Source organism: Sciurus carolinensis, chromosome 13, assembly GCF_902686445.1.
Source record: "Sciurus carolinensis chromosome 13, mSciCar1.2, whole genome shotgun sequence".
Lineage (NCBI taxonomy): Eukaryota > Metazoa > Chordata > Mammalia > Rodentia > Sciuridae > Sciurus > Sciurus carolinensis.
This window is the reverse complement of record NC_062225.1, coordinates 55,712,128-55,732,646: the sequence shown is the minus strand read 5'-3', so window position 1 is coordinate 55,732,646 and position 20,519 is coordinate 55,712,128. Positions and strand designations below refer to the sequence as shown.

General features: G+C 51.2%; 1 protein-coding gene across 1 annotated transcript in view; it reads left to right on the top strand.

Moving 5' to 3' along the window:
* Ttc7a (tetratricopeptide repeat domain 7A) overlaps positions 1-20,519 on the top strand; it is a 118,401-nt gene that overhangs the window by 29,974 nt on the left and 67,908 nt on the right. The window contains exons 6-8 of the mRNA XM_047521937.1: positions 12,345-12,423; positions 13,199-13,356; positions 13,867-13,930. Of these exons, the coding sequence (XP_047377893.1) occupies positions 12,345-12,423; positions 13,199-13,356; positions 13,867-13,930 (301 nt within the window). The remainder of the gene's footprint in view (positions 1-12,344; positions 12,424-13,198; positions 13,357-13,866; positions 13,931-20,519) is intronic.

Genomic DNA, 20,519 nt, shown 5'->3' with positions numbered 1-20,519 from the left:
GCCAGGTGGAAGACACACACAGCACAAAGGAATGGGCGTGAGGCTTCTGGGCCCTCTCTGGGTGTGCCACCCTCCCGGAGTTGGGCAAGCTGGACGCTCTCCAGACCCAGTGCTGTGGAGTTTTCATGGAGGCTTCGTTATGCAGTCTTGATTGATTAAACCCTTAGCCCAGTGATATCAGTGATCAGCTCAGCCTTCAGCCTCTTTCGGCTCTCTCTTCTGGATAATCACTATTACCATTTTGATGTTTATCTTTCATATTTCTTTTTGCATAGGATTTTTGTTTTGTTTTGTTTTTGCAAAAACAACAACAAAAAATAGTACATGTTGCTTGTAGCCTGCCCTCTCCTTCCAGGACTTGGCTGTGAGCCTCTGCCGTTCCTGCCCACCCCGATTCCCCATAAAAGTTGCCTGCCGGCAGCGGGAGGGCCTGAGCTCACTCCTAAAGGCCAGCACAGTGCTGGGTGGGCCCAGGCACACAATGGGAAGGTCAGGCTTGAGCTGGGCCCTGGTGTGGAGAGCCACAGGAATCAGGGAGGGACAGAGGAGGTGGGGTAAGGCCGAGGCATCTAGGTGGGCTGGGATCTGCAGGAAAGGGCCTCTGGCCAAAGAAGCTTGGGAAGCAGTGGATTGATGTCTGATTCTTTAGAACAGGAAGCTGTGAATGAGGGAAGGTAGCAGATCTCCAGGAGGAGCAAAGTGCGTCGTTTTCCAGACTTGGTTTCACATAGAGCCCTCCTTTGGGAGTGTTTCTAGGTGGGCAGGTGCTCCGAGCAGAGCAGTCTGACTGGATCCAGGTTGAGCATTTCCATCCAGTGAGCACCCTGTCCAACCCAGCAGCCTACCCATCAGAGCTGCATCCCTTCTGGGGTTTCGGGGACCACGGAGTTGAAACCTTCAACTGCCTTGAAGAGAAGGAAGTGGAGTGCCTTGCCCAGAATTTGGAGCACACCTTGGTGAGGCCACTCTGAGGAGGCAGGGGAGGCCGCAGTACCGTGGGCAGGCAGGTGGCCTTGGGCCTTGGTGGGCCTGTGCCCTCTTCATCTCTCTCCTCTAACAGCCCTTGTTAGAGCAGGGTTGGAAAAAGGGGGGTGTGGCACGAGCCAGGATCTTCCAGATGATAAGAGCAATGTGGGAGGCCAGGCATGGTGGCACGCCCCTGTAAGGCCAGTGGCACAGGAGGCTAAGACAGGAGGATCACAAGTTCAAAGCCAGCCTCAGCAACTTAGCAAGGCCCTAAGCAACTTAGGGAAACCCTGTCTCAAAATAAAAAATAAAAAGGGCTGGGGATGTGGCTCAGTGCATTACCAAAAATCATGACCACCACCATCCTCATCACCATCCTCCTCATCATCATAGTGTGACAGGGTCCAACCCTGAAGCAGGCTGCCTTTGCACTCCCCTACTGCCTGGCCGAGAAGAAGAGGGAGACGCACAGCTTTGCAGCCACCTCCAAGGGTGAATCCCAGTTCCGCTGCTGGAGGCTGAGTGACTGTGGGCAAGTCCCTTGAACTCTCTGAACTCCGTGCCCTCAACTGTGAAGTGGGGGCAAGGCCCACTTGAATGGAATCACGTGAACACCCACCAGAGCGTCTGATTTGTCACAATTATTTTCATGCATTCCATGACTGGACAGGCTATTGGCCCAGATGTGAACTTTATACCCTTTGCTTTTTTTTAATTTCTCAAGTGTGAGGTCAGGGAGTATTGGTGTCCCTGTTTAAGACCAATAGATCCAGGGGTCCAGGTAGCCAAGGGGAATGGGGCTGGCCACAGCCCTTAGTGCCTCAGACCACCCACGACTGTGGAAGGACATGGTGACCAAGGAACCCAGCTGCCCCTGCCCACATCCAAAAAAGCAGGTGATCTTTTCTTAGTTACCGAGCCTCCATTTCAGATACGGTGGCCCAGCAGGCTGATTCCTATTTTTACTGCCCGGGCAGCTCTAGCTGGAACTGCCATTGCCCTCATCTGCTGTGCCCAGGTGGGCATCCCTCTGTCTGCCAGTTGTGAGCTCCCAGGGATGAATCTGGGGAACACAGATGTGGCCCTCAGCTCCTTTCCTGCAGAGGTTTGGAGGAAGACCCTGTGAGGCTGTCAGCAGTGTCGAAAGCCCACTCTGACTTGTGCAAGCTGAACTTGAGGAGTGCGCTTGACGGCCCCTGTTTTTGTAAATAAACCTTTATTAGAGCACAGCCACGCCCATTTACTCCCATATTGTCTTATGGTGGAGTTGAGTGGTTGCAGTTGGGATCTTATAGGAAAGCCTTTAATATTTGCTCTCTTTATTTGCCCTTCGTGAAGAAGTTTGCTGGTCCCTGCACTATAGAGCTTGGAAGTCCTCCTCTCCAGGACTGTCGAAGGCACTAAGGGCAGAGGGGTGTCTTGTATATGAGGAGCCTTGTGGAGGAGTGTTCATGGGGAGGGGACCATTCTGATTTCAATGTTCTTTCTCCATTCATCTGATAACTATTTCATATGATAATTCAAGCCACTTAACTAAAGGCTAAATTTGCACAAGACTCTTGGTACGTGTTGACTTGTATGTGTTAGTCCTCCCTGTGAGATAGGGAGCGTCTCTATCTTGTAGATGGGAAACTGAGGCATGGAGAACAAAAGTGATCTGGCCTGAGCGGAGCCAGGATTATGCATGTGGGGCCCGGCTGGCTTTTGGAGTTGGTGCTCTTAACCACTGGGCTCCACTGCCCACAGCCGAAGTCCCCTTACAAGACCCTGCTCCACCCTTGAGGTGCACACAGTTTGGCCCTGCTTCCTCCAAGTGCACTGGTGCTTGGCAGGTGCTGTATCCTAGCTTCTGATGTGAAAACTTGTGTGGGTGCCTTCACAGCTGGAGGAAGTTAGGGTGGGGCCGTGAAGGTTGCTCTGTGACCCTGAGCAAGTTCCTCCTCCACCCCACTAGCTTGGCTCCCGAGCCACGGTCCTGTGTGGTGGTGGTAGTTGAGGGGGGCAGTTCTGGAGAGAGGAAGGGGATGGAACTCAACCTGAAGAGGTACTTCTGATAACCCCCCTCTGCTGAGGGTGTCTCCACTTCTACCTCTTCCCGTTTTCTGCAGGTGTAGTGAGGCTAAGGTGAAATCAGTGTTAGGCAGGAGGGAAGGAGGGAGAAGGCATGGTGGGTTATCAGGTACCTGCTGGCTGCACTGGTGCCTGGCGTACAGTGCTCTGTGAAGAAGGTCGTATGGTCCCACTTTACCCACAAGGGGACAGAGGTTTGAAGAGTTGTCACTGGCCCACGCTCATCCACCAGGCTCCAGCTGCAGGTCTGGACAGCCTTGAAACCCTTTCTAATGTTTTGGGTGTGGAAGGGAAGTTTGGCTGGCCTAAGGGGTGTGTGGGGAGGGACAGGGCCCTGGTGGTGACTGGGGCCTGTGAATGGATCCTTGGGACACAGACTCTATTCTCTTTTTGCCTCTGTGTCCCTGAGTCACCATTTTCAAAGGATGGCTCCTCTGCCTGCCCTCCCTCCCAGACACCGCCTGCCTCCTCTCATTTCATTCTGTACACTCGGGCTGTGTGGGAGGGCCGGGAGTCTTGTGTGTGCACACGCGGGTGCATGTGTGTGTGTGTGCGCGCACGCGCGTGCATGCGCACTTGAGGTGTCGTGGGCCGGAGCATTAACCAAACGTTACCCCCTATAAAAGCCTAAGTAATTTCAGTAGCTTTTCTGTTCCTGTAACTCTGCCCCGCCCCTTCATCCTTTTTCTTCCTGAAGCACACATTTCAGTCTTTAAAGCCAAGAAACCAGCTCCACCCCACCCACTCCAACCACAGCACATAAAGAGGAATGGAAATTAATCATCATTTCTTTCCAAGTAAACAGCCCAAACATTTAAAGTCTCTGAATGTGAGCGGCGGTCCCCAGGACACGTGGCAGTTACTCAGCCCTTCTGTTTCCTGTGGCCCCATCCAGCCCAGAGGTGGCCCCAGAAAGTGACAGAGATGTATAAAACAGGGGTTGCAGTGCCCTGTACCTGACTGGGCTGTAATAGTTTCTCTGAACCTTTCCTCATAATAGTAGCTAATGTTTGTTAAGTACTTCCTGCAGTGCTTTTCTAGGTAATTCTAAGAGGCAGGATCTGATACAGCCCCTGTTTTACTGAGGAAAGATGTGGAGTAATTTACTCAAAGTTGCTGGCTAATTGGTGGCAGAGCCAGTGAGCCAGGCACTGATTCTGGGTCTGTCCAGCCCTGTGATGACAAGACCTTGCTCATTACAGAGACGTGGCCCCGCCTACCACCTGCTCCCAGTAAGGCTATATCAGTGAGCTTTTGTAATGGCATGTTACTGTCCTTTGGTGAAAGTTATATCTTCCTAGGGAAATCACCAGTTCTGATATTTTTCTTACACATTTGTTGCTACTAGGAAGTTAAAAAAAATAATATAAAGTCTCTTTAGACGGGAGCTTCTCAGTCTCAGCCCTGTTGGTATTTTGAACCAGATAACTCTTCATTGTGGGGCTGTCCTAGCCATTATAGGTTTTATCAATATCTCTGACCCTCACCCACTGCATGCCAGTAGCACCCTAACCCCCAAGTGTGACAACCAAAAATATCTCCAGACACTGAGAAATGTCCTGGCAGCAGGGTGAGTTAAGGTGCTAGAAGCAGAAGTTCAGGGGTAGGCTGGGACCCAGATACCTGACATCTCCAGGGCAGCCCTGGCAAGATTTTAAAGGGCCATGGAGTCACTTCCTGCCAGTAAAATTGCACCCTGCTCATCTGGGCTCTTGGGGTGTTTGGAAAGGTGGAAGAAAGCCCTCCTGGAATGAGGAGCTTACAGCCCAGTGGGAGATGAGGACTAAAGCCAGAAAGCCCAGAGCACAGCCCCGCAGTTCCGTCCGCAGCTCGCGCGAGTGCCCACGGTGTGCCAGGCCACTCTTAGTTGTGTGTGGTGCAGCTGTGAACAGGATACCTCCCAAGGGAAACCTACAGTAAAGAAATCCAGACAGGGGAAGGAAAGAAGTCAGGGAGGTGGCGGTGCTGCCTGGGACAGGGTGAACCCCAAAGGTGGCTCAGATTCACCCCGAGGGGCCAGACAGGTGGAGATGGGGCTAGGTGCTGCCAAGGGAAGGGAGATGGTAGAGCCTCAGCTCATTCCCACATGAGTCTGTGGTGGGCCCAGGGTGGGGCCTGTGGGCCACAAGCAGAATCTGCCCCAGTGTCCAGCCTTGGGCCTCCTGTGGAGGATTTGACAGAATTTCAAGAGCGTGGCCTTGTCCCTTGTGCAGAGTGGGTGGCGTGTGCCTGAGCCATGCAGCCTCCCTCTTGGTCTGAGCTTCAGGGAGCCTGGGCTTCCCTCATGCTGGCTGAGTCAGAGGCCGCTGCCCCGTTGCTCATTCAGTGTGTCCGAGGGTTGTTAACTTTCTCCAGGGGCCTTGCCCTATTGATCCAGCAGTTAATTTCTCCGGATGACTCCTACCGCCTACTCTGTGGATGATGACAAGCATTTCTAACTGAGCTAAATCCCAAAGTGCTCACCCGAAGGAACCGTCAGGAATCGGGAGGCTCCCATACAAAGGGTGGGGGTTGGGACACCTGGGGGTGTCACTTTCCCTTTCTGCCACTAGAGGGCAGCCGTGGACTCTGGTTGGAACTTCTCTCCAGGCAGTTCTAGGGCCGCAGGACTGTCTGCAGGGAGCGCCTTTCTGTTGTGTTGGGGGGCAGAGGGACAAGGGGATAAGGGCAGCCGGACCCATCGGACCCATCGTGGTTCACCTGCATGAAGCAGCTCCAGGGGTGAGGCAGCGGGGGGCTGGGAGGGGAAGGAGGCGATGTGCTGTAGTGAAATGCTGGGGAAGCTGGTTGTCCCTGTCAGTGACTCTGACCTCACTAGGACTGAATGCCTGGGCATCTGCCAAGAGCAGGGCCGAGAGCTGGCTCTGCTCCTTCACCCGTGGTGGGCAAAGGGCCCTTTCTCTTCATTTTTTTCCCCCTCTCTCTGCCTCCATCCATTCAGTACTCAGGGTTGTGGTGAGCATGGGCCATGTGCCTTGAACCAAGTGGGCTGTAGGTTTTATGCTTGTTCATTAAAAAAAAAAAAAAAAAAAAAAAAATTAAATTAGAAAAGCAACATGTACTCACTGTACCCAAACCAAACAACAGAGAAGGGAGTGAATATGTTTTCTAAGGCAGCTCTCTGGGACTGGCAGTTGTTCAGTCTCCCTTTCCCTGGTGTGTGTGTGTGTGTGTGTGTTTGTGTGTGCGCGCGCGCGATGGCACATGAACTTACACCTTCTGCTGCACTTGCCAGCTAAGCAGTGAGTGGGAAAGTATGGAAACATCATCAGAAACCCAGACTGCTGTTTGGTGGACCCACGTGAAGTGTTTGCAAGAAGCAGTAATTTTGTCTTATTCTCAGCAGCCATCAGTGTGTGCAGGACCAGGGGAGAGCAGGAGATGGATTGTTCTCAGGGGAGTTAAAGGACCAGACTCACCCAATAGTGAAACCTGTGCTATGAGCCCCTGTGCTCTGTACAGTGCTTTGAGTCATGGGACGCCTCCAGGACCCATCCCAGCCTCTCTATTAACACATTACACCCTGTATTTATTGTTTGCACCCACCTCCCCACCTTAACCACTGCCCATCCACCACCTCACTGGAAAGAAAGAGCCCATTGCCTGGGCATCCGCAGTCCTCTGAGCACATCCTTATTCTGGGGCTGGAGCTGAAGAATTTTAGTTTTTGAAAGGGTGATTTAGATCTCTGGCTGAAGTGTACATCTTGCTAACTATTTGAACTTCACCTCACCTTGTCTCCCGAATCAACCCTCCAGCTGTTGGGTTCTGCCAACTGGCTATGCTCACTCTTCTGGGTCTTTGACTGGAAACCTCTCACACACGATCCAGTCCTGAAATGCAGACTTCTGGTTGGGGGACTTCTGGTTGGGATCCTGTGCACCAGCATCTGTTTTGATTCCTTTCAGTGATTAATTCCATGTAATTTTCTCCTTCTCTGATTCAAATCAAAACAGTCCCCCTAAGCAAAAATTCATTAAGCACCCACTGTGTGCAAAACACTTTGCTGAGCTCCAGGTCAATCAGGAGTGTGGCTAACTTAACAAGACTGCAGGCTTCTTGCACGCAAGACCACACAAGATAGTCATCCACTCATTCAGTCTCTTAATTTATTCCACTGACTGCCTTTTGCCAACAGGGCTGATGACCAGGTACTTGGTATGCAGTGGGCACTTTGTAAAGATTTGCAGATTAAGTCCCAGGAGTTCTGGAGTTCAAATGGCCCGGAAAGGAGGGCGTAAGTGCTCCAGGTCGAAAGACTGGTGCTGGCTTTTTCCAGGCTGAAAAGGGAGTAAGATCTGAGCCCTTAGTGACTACTGTAAGCCTGCCGCTGCCATTGCTAAAGGTCATGACCTGTGAAGGAGACACCTTCCAGGCCTTACTTTCCCCTCTGGGAGAAGGGACTTTATTTATTCAGCCACAATTTCTTGGGGCCTTTTTTTTTTTTCTTTAATTTATTTGTAAACAAATGGGATACATGTTGTTTCTGTTTGTAGATGGAGTAACAGCATACCATTTGTGTAATCATACATTTACATAGGGTAATGATGTTTGATTCATTCTGTTATTTTTTCCTTCCCCCCACCCCTCCCACCCCTCTTTTCCCTCTATACAGTCCCTCCTTCCTCCATTCTTGCCCCCACCACTCCCCATTATGTGTCATCATCCGCTTATCAGCGAGATCATTCGTCCTTTGGTTTTTTGAGATTGGCTTATCTCACTTAGCATGATATTCTCCAATTTCATCCATTTGCCTGCAAATGCCATAATTTTGTTATTCTTTATGGCTGAGTAATATTCCATTGTATATATATACCACAGTTTCTTTATCCATTCATTAATTGAAGGGCATCTAGGTTGGTTCCACAATCTGGCTATTGTGAATTGAGCAGCTGTGAACATTGATGTGGCTGTATCTCTGTAGTATACTGATTTTAAGTCCTTTGGGTATAGGCTGAGGAGTGGGATAGCTGGGTCAAATGGTGGGTCCATTCCAAGTTTTCTAAGGAATCTCCACATTGCTTTCCAGAGTGTCTGCACTAATTTGCAGCCCCACCAGCAATGTATGAGTGTAGCTTTTTCCCCTTGGGGCTTTCTTTATACCAAAACCCTTTGCACTTGTGCTGGGATAATGGGGCCTGTTGACCTCACTCACCTCATCAGAAACCACAAAGACTGAACAAGGAGAAGGGCTTTGAAAAATGCACACACCACCACCTGCTGCTGGCGGAGGGTCTGGAGGAGCCAGCCACCTCCCTTGCAGTCCCACCTGGAAGCCTCCCCGAGAAAGCTGTTGTCTGTTGTCGTTGGTCCATCACCGCATGCACCTCTCTCTCTCTGCTCCTGGCCAGTCGGGCTTTACTTTAGTTGGAATAAATGGCTTCCTGGCTTCTCCCCACGCAGCCTGTTTCTGGGCCAGGATTTGTTTGAGGCCCTGTTTGGATATTGTTAAAAGTGGGCAGCTTGGCTCAGAAAGGTCAGCAGGAGAGACGAGAACAAAGAGATCTTTCAAGCTGGCCTCTCACGAGGCAGCCAGAAATGCTCGGAAAAGCCCCGGCTCCACCTGGCACAGGCAGCTTTAGCCTGGGCCAGGATTGCTCAGGCCGGTGGCCATCGGAGGTGCTTGAGAAGCCCCCTCTGTTTTTTTGTTTCTCAGAGAAGTAAGCTGAGGCAGGGGGGCATTCCCAATGTTGCGGAACAGGGCAGCGTCGGATGGGATCCCACATCTCCGCCTTGCAGCCCTGGCCACTGGCACCTCTGTGTGTTTTTTCTTTTTAAGGACATTCAACAAAAATTGAGATTTGCTCAAAACATGCCTGAGGGTGATGATTTGCTTTGCTATAGAATTCCTGGGAGCTTATTTAGAGGCCAAAATCCCTTGTAAGTTTAAAAATAATGAGACACAACTTTTGGGACACAGGATCTTATTACATGCAGCCGCTGACTCCTTACTTGTGCTTGGGGGGTTGGAGTCAGGATTCCCCGCCCTGCTCCTCCAGCCCCCAGGTGGTGCCAATCTGCTGATACAGGGGTGATGCTGATGTCAGGAGTAAAGGCTGGGCTCTCCTGGCAGCAGAAAAGAGAGGTTGGTCCTTGCAGTGGAGTGGGAAGAAGAGGCTGTAATCACCCTTGGCTCCAGCCTCCTTGTAGCAGCCTGGGCCAGGCTGCCAGGGAGGAGACTGGCAGGTAGCCCACAGAGTGGAAAATCACCCGAGGTCCAGGCAACTGTTGGCGTCCTTTGGACCACAGGGCCCCGGGCAGCCTCAGGGACAGCCCACCTCGGCCCATGGCTGTTTGACCCAGTTTCTGGCCTTGCCGTTCTGTGGACTGGGTTCCCATGACCAGCCATCTCCCCTCTTGGCTGGGAGCTCCTGCAGTCTTGTCTTTATTCTTTCCCCTCGTGATGGCTGGTGCCACCCTGGCCCCACAGCTGACTGGGCCTGGCCTGTGGCCTACTGTCCATCTCTGGCTTCTGAGACGGAAGGCCTCTAAGGGACTGAAGGATCTCTACTGCCAACTCTTCCTCTCGAGGCTTGTGGGGGCCTCCAGGCCTGTCCCCGGTCTTGGTTCATCTACCAGGGAATCCTCGATGTCCCCTGTGGGCCAGGGCTGGTAGGAGACAGATGGACACAAAGCCAGAGGATTCCCTCAGGCACCAGGCACTCCCCCTGCCCCCACCACGGTCATTAGCTCCTGAGCTTCCAGGCAAAATAATAAAAGTTAAAACATCCATAATATGATCTTTAAAATACAGATTAGGAGAAAGGAAAATACTATTTAGTGAGCCTCTCCCGCATGCTTGGGCGTGCCTGGGCTTTGTGTCCCTCATCTTCCTGACATCTTTGTTTGAGGAGATGGGGAATCCTCCTACAGACAGGAGTCTAGGACTCAGAGACGCCACCTCATGTCCCTAAGAGTGAAGATTTGGCATCTGGCTGCAGAGCCCCGTTTTCCATGTCAAATTGTCTCTTCTGAAAACTGGCTTCTTAGACAAGGAGAACTAGAGGGCACTGGGAGTCATCTAAGCCAGTGGTTCTCAACCTTGAGTGTCCTTCAGGACCCCCTGGAGCTGTGATGGAAGCCAAATTGCATTTCCAACAAGCTCCTGGGACACTGCCGATGCTGTTAGTACAGGGACCAAGCTTTGAGAACCTCTTTTCTACATTTTCATTTCTTAGAGTGTGGGACAGGTACCTCTGGTGATGCACAAGGTGATTTTAAGTGACAGGCACTAACTTTTAAAAAGCAGTTCTGGACTGGGGAGATAGCTCAGTCGGTAGAGTGCTTGCGAGGCCCTGGGTTTGATCCCCAGTACTGCAAAAAAAAAAAAAAAAAAAAAAGGCAGTTCTGTAGCTTAGTGGTAGAGCACTTGCTTAGTATGCATGAGGCCCTGGGTTCAATCCCCAGTAATTTCTGTATTTTAATATCTATTGGTGAAATTTAAAATAAATAAATAAATACAACCAGTACAAGAAACCCATGATTTCAGGTGTTTCGGTTAAGGTGAGATACATACTGAAGTAAAAAGAAAGAAGGTATAAAGTGTTATATAAATAATACTAGTGATGAGCAGATGATGGGAGAAATTGTGGACATAGGGGTATACAGACAACAGAAGTCAGGAGACACTGAGCTTGACAGAAGTCCTTGTTTTCTAGACAAGGAGACCGTAGCCCACAGAGGCCAGCCCACCCCCCTGGGCCACCCGGCCGTCAGTAGCAGCACCTGGACTTGAGCTGTTTCTAAGGATGTTAACACTCCCTTTCCTGCTTACCTCTTCAGAGCACGAGGCAGGCTGGGAAGATCATGACTCTGACTCAGCCTAAAACCAAGGCTGAGAATGGAGCCATTTATAATGTTAGCAGTTTGCATAGTTTTCTTGTCTGAAGCCAGAGCTTCCCTGAAGGCCAAGCACTTGCTTCTGCAAACTTACCCTTCTCTAGCTCCTAGACCCCAAGGCCCCCAGGAACCTTAGGGAGTTGAGGGGCTGGCTGGTCACCCTCTGTGATCTTTGTTATATTTGCTGAACTGGCAGCCCTTGCTTTCTCTTTGTGGTGTATCAGGGAACCCCCACCCCCACCCCCAGCAAATGAGCAGGGTCGTGCATCTCCCACCTGAGTGTGTGCTGTGAGCAGGAGTTGTGATGGAACTGAGCTTCAGGAACACGTGGGAACCAAGCCCCACCCTTGGGAGGCCACAGTGTGCCAGGGTAAACCCACAATGACCTCAGGGTGCCATATTTGCTTCAGAAGAGGAATTAACAGCCAGGCGAGGCAAGCTTGGGGAGGGACTGAGAGGCCTTGGTGGAGAGAGTGACGCTCTAACTAGTTTTTAAAGGCTCATGAGGGGAGAGGCTGTTGAAGGCAGTGGAGAAGCCATTGCCAACGCTCGACATTGAGAACCATGGTTGTTCAGAAAGAGCTTGCCTGAGTGGTGGGAGCTGAGATGGAGAAGATGGAAGGGGTGGCCTGATAGTCCCAGGAGACTGTAGTAAGGCCTAGACTGGGAACTGCAGAGGAGGCTGACCTGGGGAAGATGCAGTTGGCCTCTGTGTGCCATCTGGACACTCCTAGGGTGCTGGGAGGTGCTTTCGAACTGAAGGACACAACTCGTTGGTGGGTTGCAAGATGGACGGTGTGGACTGCAGCCAGCATTTTAAAAAGCAGGGTAGGGAGAGAGGTAAAATGGAAGACATCAGAGCTGACCTCAAATAGTGGAGATAGATACTGTGCTGAGGAACTTCAGGGTTAAGTGAAGAAGGCCTGTGTGACCACCGCCTGCAACGTGAGGCATGTTTCTCACTATGGGTCACACTCTAACAACCCTAAAAATTATGTCAGGACACAGAGGGCTGACCAGAGGGAGTGTTCTGGCTGGTGTGGCCATCAGACGCAAGGTGAGGCGGGCCACCCTGGGCCTGGCGAGGGAGATGTAGAAGTGAGGACAGGTTCCAGCATGGACCAGATATAGCAGGTAGGCGCAGAATCGAAGCTGGCTCAAGTCCAAAAACCCAGAGGCACTTGGGCCAAGGTGACACCTTTGTTTGCAGTACTCAACCTTGGTATCCTTTTGGTGGTGAACCTGAGTTGCTAGAGGCTTTGGGAGAGAAGGAACCTCCTTCCTCTTTGCTTGCCAATGTCCAGGGCCTCCAGAGACCTGGAGTTCCAACTCTGACCTTTCATTTCAGTAACTGGAGGTGTTCAAAGAAAACTCAAGCAGGCAGGCTCCTCCCTGGATCTGTAGACTTAATGAGGATATCCGTGGGACCAGGGCTGGTAATGACCCTGTTTCTGTCTCCCTCTCTCCAGGAACATTGTGAAGGGCATGAGGGAACTCCGGGAGGTTCTGCGGACCGTGGAGACCAAAGCAACGCAGAACTTCAAAGTGGTAACGTGACTGCTGGCTGTGGCTGTTTTTCAGGGGTCAGTTTCAGTGGGAGACAACAGAAGTGCTAGCAGGCAGCCCCTGGATCAGGGATGGCAGCGTTGTCATGTGTAGGTGCCTACCTGTCCCTGTGCGTGGCAGACATTACTCATGATTCACATGGCTCTTCTCACTGAGCCCGAGAAGCACCATCAAGTCCTTCTCACCAGAGCAGAACGAGAGTTAAAATCTACTGCCATGCCATCCCCAGCAAACCTGTCCTAGCAAGGCCATATCAGTAATTCTCAGGAATTTGTTTCCTAACAAATATCCTTGACTTTGCTCTCTTGCCCCGACTCAGGCCTGCCTTCTTAGGTCTTAATTCATCTAAAGTCATAACCACAGATGCTCCACTGGAATTTTGGTCACTTATCAGAATCTTAGCCTGGCTCCTGGTAGGAAGGACTGCCTGTGCCTGTGGCCTCCTGCCCTTCTCCGCCTCTTTTAAGGGCTTGCAGGATGCTCAGAGCTGTGCTGCTTTCCCTGGGGTCAGGAGAAGGAGGAAATGAACCTCCAGTCTAGGAGAGGAGAGAAAAGATGAAGTAGAGCTACCTAAGGCCAAAGGAAGGGGTGGGGCAGCCTCCGTGCTGGAGGAGTGACCGAAGCAAGGAGGCCCTTAGGAGTAGAGAGGCAGCACACTGCAAGGCGGGCAGATTGGCTGGACCGTGGGCGGAGGGCCATCCGGGTGAGCCAGGGAAGAGCCCTTGTGCCCAGATCTGAGTTCCTCCCTTTCTGCCAGATGGCGGCCAAGCACCTGGCGGGGGTCTTGCTGCACTCCCTGAGTGAGGAGTGCTACTGGAGCCCCCTGTCCCACCCTCTGCCGGAGTTCATGAGCAAGGAGGAGAATTCCTTTGTCACACAGGCCCTGCGGAAACCTCACCTGTATGAAGGGGACAAGTGAGTTCACCTGCCCTGCTGGACCTCTCCAGTCTCCCGTTGTGCACAGGGTCTGTGCCCTGCACCCTCCCAGCCTCTCCCCTGCACAGGGCCAGGCAGACTCTTCAGAGACAAGGGTTGGGTGCAGGGAGACTCCTGTAAGACCCAGAAGCCAAACACGTTATCTGACGGTTACCTACCTTCCTGATATTCTTGCCTGACACACCCCTTTCTTATTTGTGCCAACAAAGATGGGGTCTGGGGCCAACAGGAAGAACTTCTTCCTTGCCCAGCTGCTTCAGGCAGTGCCAGGGGCTGGGAGGGCCATGTCTTACCCAAGACCACCTGCAGTCTTTCAGATCCATAACTCTGGGGCATGTTAAAGAGCTGCGTGTGGTATCTGGTGCCTGTGAATTATGCAGAAGAGGGTCACCTTACCAAGCTGGTGCTCACTCAGGGCAGAAGGTTGCACAGTGGGCCAGACCATTGGTGAGGGCTGGGCTGGAGCCAGGGCTGCTGTTTGTCTTTCAGCCTCTACTGCCCCAAGGATAACATCGAGGAGGCCCTCCTGCTGCTGCTCATCAGTGAGTCCATGGTAAGCCCCGGGCACCTTTTGGGGCCTCTGATCCTGGGGGGCGGGTCTTATAGAGCTTAGGCGAAGGCCGCCCATTTCCTGGCCAAGCTCTGCCTCCCAGGGATGCACCTAATGAGGGAGCACCTTGGCCCTGCTCCCCCATAAGGAAGGTGAGTTCAAGTTCTTAGGCTTAGCACAGGCTGCATTGGGAGGCCTGGTCTGTGTTCCCAGATGAGTAGGGACTGAGTGCCCTTCTCCTCCTCTGGGGTTGCAAAAGATGATTATTACAAGTCAACAGTTGGCCTAAGCAGCATGGTGCCGAGTGCTGTGACCGAGACAGGAGCACAGCAGGGGGCGAGCAGGAGTTCCATGAGCTTTGGAGGCAGGAGGCCTGGGTTCAGGTTCCAGCTCTGTCTTTGTTAACTGAGGGCCAAGGGCAAATCACTCAGTCTCTTTCTCAGTTTCCTCCCTATGAGATGATGGTAACTCAGGTAAGCGTGGATGGAACTCATGTGTTCCCACAGCAGTTCTTGATTACTTGCCTTGTGCTTGGCCCTGTTCTAGATGCCAGAGTTGCTGCAACAACCAAGGAGAGAAAAGTCAGTGCCCCTATGGGAGCTTACATTCTAGTCAGGGAGGGGACAATACATTAATAATCCCAGTATCCAGGGTATCTGTGTATGCCTGCTCTGGAAAAATAAGGCAGAGGCGGAGTGCTGGACAAATCACACAGGAAGTTCTGTTTAGACTTTCTCATGAGACCCATTTCCATGTCCTGGGCTGGGGGATGAGGCAGGCAGTGTTTTCCTGTCACCAGAGTGCTTGCAAAGCTCCACAAAGGAGCATCATAGTTGGATGATTAGGAGATGGTGAGATAAAGGATGGACTGGACAGGTCTGAGGAGGACGTGGTAAGGATGCAGCTGGGACCCCCAAACCAAGTACAGAGGTGTATGTCCCCATGGCTGGGTCCACGTCTTCCAACCGTGTCTGTCTGAGCTGGTAAGGCAGGACCACCAGATTAGGTTTTCTAAAACAGCGCCCCTGAAAGCAGTGTGCAGAGGTGGAGGTTAAGCTGGGCACAGTGGCACATGCCTGATATCCCAGCAACTCTGGAGGCTGAGGCAGGAGGATTGCGAGAGTTCAGAGCCAGCCTCAGCAACTTAGTTGAGACCCTGTCTCTGAATAAAAATAAAAAGGGCTGGGGATGTGGCTCAGTGGTTAAGTGCCCCTGGGTTCAATCTCTAGTACCAAAAAAAGAGAAATAAAGGTAAAGAAACCAAGACCCCTTGATCTGGGTCTCTGAACAACTAGAAATGAATGTTTCTTTGGACATCTGGGAGGGACAGTGTCAGGGCTTGTTTAGGGAACTTTGATGGTTGAGTCGTGACTGGCTCCACAGGTCTCCTGGCAGGTAGACAGCGGGAGGTTTGATAGACCATGGGGCAGAGACACTCCTTCCTCTGCCACTTTGGGTCTAAAGTCCCTGTGTCTGGGCATTTGGTGGGTACTTGATGTGGAGTGTCAGCTGGCAGGCGTCCTGTAGGGTGTGCTGGAGGTGTGCTTGTGAGGAAGGTAAGGGCTGCTAGGGGAGGAAACCTAGCTGGTTAGCCTAATGGGATGGAGGTGCTGAGTGCCAGGTCTAGTGTTCACAGGGTTCAATCCCCAGTACCAAAAAAAAGGCAGTGGACCTTTCTCAGGAAATGTTCAGTTTAATACCAACAGGTTCCCATTTTACAGATGAGAAAAGTAAGTGCCTGGATAGGTATATTTCTTGATCAAGGTCACATATTAATAAGCCTTGTGGTCATGATTCAAACCACAACCATCTCCCTAAAGAGCTTTTAAAAGTGCAGGTCCCAAGGTAAGCTCCTGGATTTCAACCTTGATTCTATCCCTTGCTACCAGCTCTGATCCTTGGTTTTCTCAACTATAAAAGGGCTGTCCAGAGAGGTAATTTTGAGAATTGAATGCATGAAGTCTTAGAGAGGGCTTTGCAAACAGGGACATGCCATTGTTAGTGTAACCATGGCTATCATTTTCTCCAAGGCAGGGTTTGAGGCTGGGCTCCGTCCCACCGACCTGTTTTCTGTAACTGATTTGATCTGGGCTCCCAGGACCAGATCCCTTACGGTTGTTTTGCCCCCTTACCTAAAGCTGCTTCAAATCTCCAAGTGTAGAGTGGCCCACACTTGAAGCCAGGTGATGCTTCTGAATACGTGCCTTCCCTCCAAGCTGCTCTTTCCAGTTTTGCAAAGGAAAACACGTCTGGCTGACCTGGCCGGGAGACTCAGGGGTCCTAGCTGTCTGGCCTGGTACTGTCCTGGAAAATGCTGCAGTTGTTTGCAGGGTACTGGGAAGAGGTACTGCCACAGGGTTGTCTGGTTTGTTTCCTCTTGCCCACACCCAGCCTGTCAGACATGTGGAAATTTGGGGGCAGAGCATCGTCAATGGACTTAGCTTTAGTATCTCATCTACAGAGACCTTTCCTTCTTCATTCTAAATCTGGCCTCTGTGGCTTGGAGCTGTACCTCAGAGACCAGACCTGCCTTCCCTCCTGCCTTTCTTTTACATCTGCCTTCCCTCCAGTTGCATTCTTGATCAACTAGGATTTCAACCTTGATTCTATCAAGGTTGAGAGCTAGGTGTGGGTTCCACTCTACCCACCTCCCCAAGCTCCTGCTCTGACCCCTCGGGTGAACCCCAGGGTTCCATGCACCCTCAGTCTGGCCTCATGTGCCTGTGGGATTTTCCTCATCTCTCTTTGATGCTGGCTGGGTTTGGTTGCAGATGGCGGTCTTGGGGAGAAACTTCTAGAAAAGCAGCTGGCATCCTTGGCTGCTACACGAGTTCTGCCAGTGATGCAGAATTCCTTTCACTGCAGTGAAAGCTGTTCCCGCAGAGCCAGCCCATAATCATTATCACTCCTCCTCTTCTAGGATGACCAGAGCAGCCGCTCCAGGGGAGGGTGTTTGTAAGCTTTCTGGGCACAGCACCCTAGTTTGTGGCTTGGGACTCAGAAGAGTAGCTGAATGGGATAGGGACATAAGTCTGGTGCCTTGGATATGGTTTTTGTTATGAATTTTGTTACACATAAATGTGTGATCAGAATGAATGAGGAAGCTCTTGAAAGACAAGGAAAATAGAAACTACAGATGTAGTGGCACATGCCTGTAATCCCGGCAGCTTGGGAGACTGAGGCAGGAGGATCACAAGTTCAAAGCCAGCCTCAGCAACTTATCGAGGCACTAAGCAATTTAATGAGACCCTATTTCTAAATAAAATACTTCTTTAAAGGGCTGGGATGTGGCTGAGTGGTTGAGTGTTCCTGGGTTCAATCCCTAGTACCAAAGAAAGAAAGAAATTACAAATGCTTTCACAGAAATGCAGGGATATGAGTTATAACTGATTCAAGGTTTGTGTTTTGGATTTAATTTTGTGACTTTTGGGCCAAAAGAACATTTTAAAATTCATTCACCCACTCTCCATTCATCCACTGATATACTCACTCATTCATACATACATATACACCCACCCACCCACCATCCATCCATCCATCCATCCATCTATCCATCATGCTGGCCCCTAACTTTCAATCCTCCTGCCTCAGCCTCCTGAGTAGCTGGGATTATAGATATGCACCACCACATCCAGCCAAATTCTAGTTTTTGCAAGAATCTGTATATCAAACCAGTCTGATTTTCTTAAACAGTTGAAGAACCAGGAAATAGACAAATCTTCATCTTTTCCAAAATTTTGATCCAGAGCATAAAAATATGTGCTGAAAAGCAAACTGAATCCTTAGGTCCTTGTTTTTTTTTTTTCAATTGGGGAAGAAGTCACTGCCAGTTTACTCTCTCAGAAATAGAAAGGGCATGGAAGTCTGTTGCAGAGTGAGGGTGGATAGATGGATACAGCCCCGGGCACTGGGATCCTGCCAGGCTAGCAAACTAGCTTTTTGCCATACCCAATGCTAGGTGTCTGGATATTTGAATCTTGAATTTGCCATTCATATCCTGTGCAGCCTGGGGAAAAAATTCTTACCTCTCTGAACTTTGGTTTCCTCGCTTATAAAATGGAGCTAATAGGCCTTTCCAGCAGGAGTTTGGTGGGATCGAATTAGGAAATGGACACAAAGATGCCTAGTCCATTTTAGTTGTTTGATATGTATATTTGTCCTGAAAAATACTTGATTCCAATTAGTCAATTTTTTTTTTTTTTTTAGAACATGTAGGTTCTGATATGGTTGAAATATTGAAGATATCATTCAGTTTGTGGGGTTTTCTTTGTCATTTTGGGGTTTTTTGTTTGGTTTTTTTTTTGTTTGTTTTTTTGTTTTTTGTTTTTTGGGGTTTTTTTTTTTGGTGCGTGTTGCTGAGGTTTGAACCCAGGGCCTTGCACGGACTAGCCAAGTGCTCTACCACTGAGCTGCAACCCCGGCCCATGCGTGTGTGTGTGCGTGTGTGTGTGTGTGTGTGTGTGTTTAAGGACTTCCTGGGCTTGGTTCCATTTGGGAGTCAGAAGATGAGACAGATTGCTCTAAGTTTTGGCGTCTGGTTTGCTGGGACACAGGCCCTGCTCTGCTGGCGGCTGTGATGGTGAAGGGGCTGGTAGCGCTGGCAGCTTGGGCCTGTCTCCACTGGTGGTGGGAGAGGCTCTCGCTGGCTGCCAGAAGAGCTGTGACTTCTGTCATGGGAGCCCACAGAGGCAGGCACACGGGGGCTGGCATGGGTCTGGCCCAGGTCGCTGGGTAGATGGAGCATGTCTCAGAGCATGTTATTTCTTGGCTCTGTGGACTGGCAGCTCAAAAGCCGGTGGTAATTATGTCTGCCAGTGGGGGACAACAGCAGGAGCAGAATGTGACAGCCACCTCCAGGGAGGGGGAGGCACTGGGCACGATGTTGCTGGGAGGCTCCTTCCTAGGGTGATTGTTGCGGGTGTCGGCAGTGGCTCGCTCCTTGGTCTGTGGAAAGCTGTCTCTGAGAACAGGGCTAAGCAGGGTCTCCCACACACTGCCCCAGTAGCATGTTCTTTGCAGACAAGCAGCACCTGAGGCCTGACTGGGAAGCCTGGCCTGGCCTGTGTTTTGTTTCGTCCCCACCCCATCCCAGCCCCTGGACTAGTGATGGAACCTGGACCCTTGCACAGGCCAGGCAGGCCCACTACACTGAGCTACCTTCTCAGCCTTGCTTTTGTTTTTTCTTAACCAGAGCCAACCCAGGTTCTCTGGTGACACGAATGAAGGTATTGGACACTTCCCCAGGGACCCCTGGCAACAGGGAATGTCTGGGTTCTAATCCAGGTCTCCACCACCTATCTGTATGTGTTGGTCAGCTGACTTGCCCCCTCGGTTTTACTCAGTCTTCTCATCTGTAAAGTAGGACGATAATACCCAAGAAGGCTGTTTTGAGAATGATAAGATGTCGTTTACAAAGTTCTCCCCTTTCTTTCTCTTAGACTGGAGCCCTGTCTCAGTCTAGGATTAGAGAGGAGAAACAGGGCTGGGCAGAGGGTGAAGGTCAGTGTCGTCTGAATCCTGCAGCCTGCAGAGGTTAGGAACTGAGCTTGCACCTTGCCAGTTCAGAAGAAGCAGGCAGAAGAGCAAGGGGCAGCTAGGGCTTGGGCAAGCAACAGGTCTTGGACTGGCCAGTGGAGATTGGAACTCAGCATCCTCATCTGGAAATAGGGGATCCATGACTTTATCACTACCTGCTTCATGGAGTTACTGTGAGGCCAGATAAGATGATGGACATGAGAATTCGGCTTCTGAAAGGGTAATGCATAACACACACCTAGGGACGGTTATTGGAACATGAGTCACATCTGCCTTAGCTTTCAGGTGGGCCAGCCTGGGGAAATGGAGATTCCCACGTTTGCCTCATGAATACTTGTCCGAAGAGCAGAAGTGTGTCCAGCTGGCAGCGTAAGCTGTTGGGTGAAGGGGTTTGTGGGGAGGAGCATTGGATTCCCCTTCTGGGGCCACCAGAAGCTTTAGGAGAACTGCCAAAGGGACAAAGGCTAGAAGCAGGGACAACCATGGAAGGTCTGCTTGGGATTAAATGCACCGCTTTAAACAAGAGCATTCCCAGAGACAGGGTACCTGGGTCTGGGCACTGGGGTCGTGGTAGTGAGTGCTAGGCAGGGAGAAACCCTGGGAGATTATTCTGCCATTCTCCCGAGAGCAGTACGGAGGAGGGTGGCGGGAGGCAGTTGAGTGGCTGTGTGTTGCTTTAAGGGTGCCGGCACATTTCACATGTGGTTGCATTTGATCTGGAGGATCTCCCGATGAAAGCCAGAATCTGAGGACTTGTAGATGGTGGAAGGGTGGTTCTGTGCAGGCAGTTGCGGGAGCCTGGGGCCTGTGTGCTTGAGGCCAGTGAGCTGGGGAGGAGGAAGTGGGACAGCCGGGGACTGCAAGTCCTGTAGTGTCTGGGGCCCTGGCCACAGAGTCTTGCTCGGGCTGCTGAGCCTCACATGAATTCCTACTCTTGTGGCTTCACCCGCCAGCCCCCACAACTTCCTTCTTTCTGCCAGTTTCCCCCACCCCACCCTGTTACCATGGTTACATACACAGTCGCTGCCCAGCAACCACCATGTTTCAAGGCAGCCCT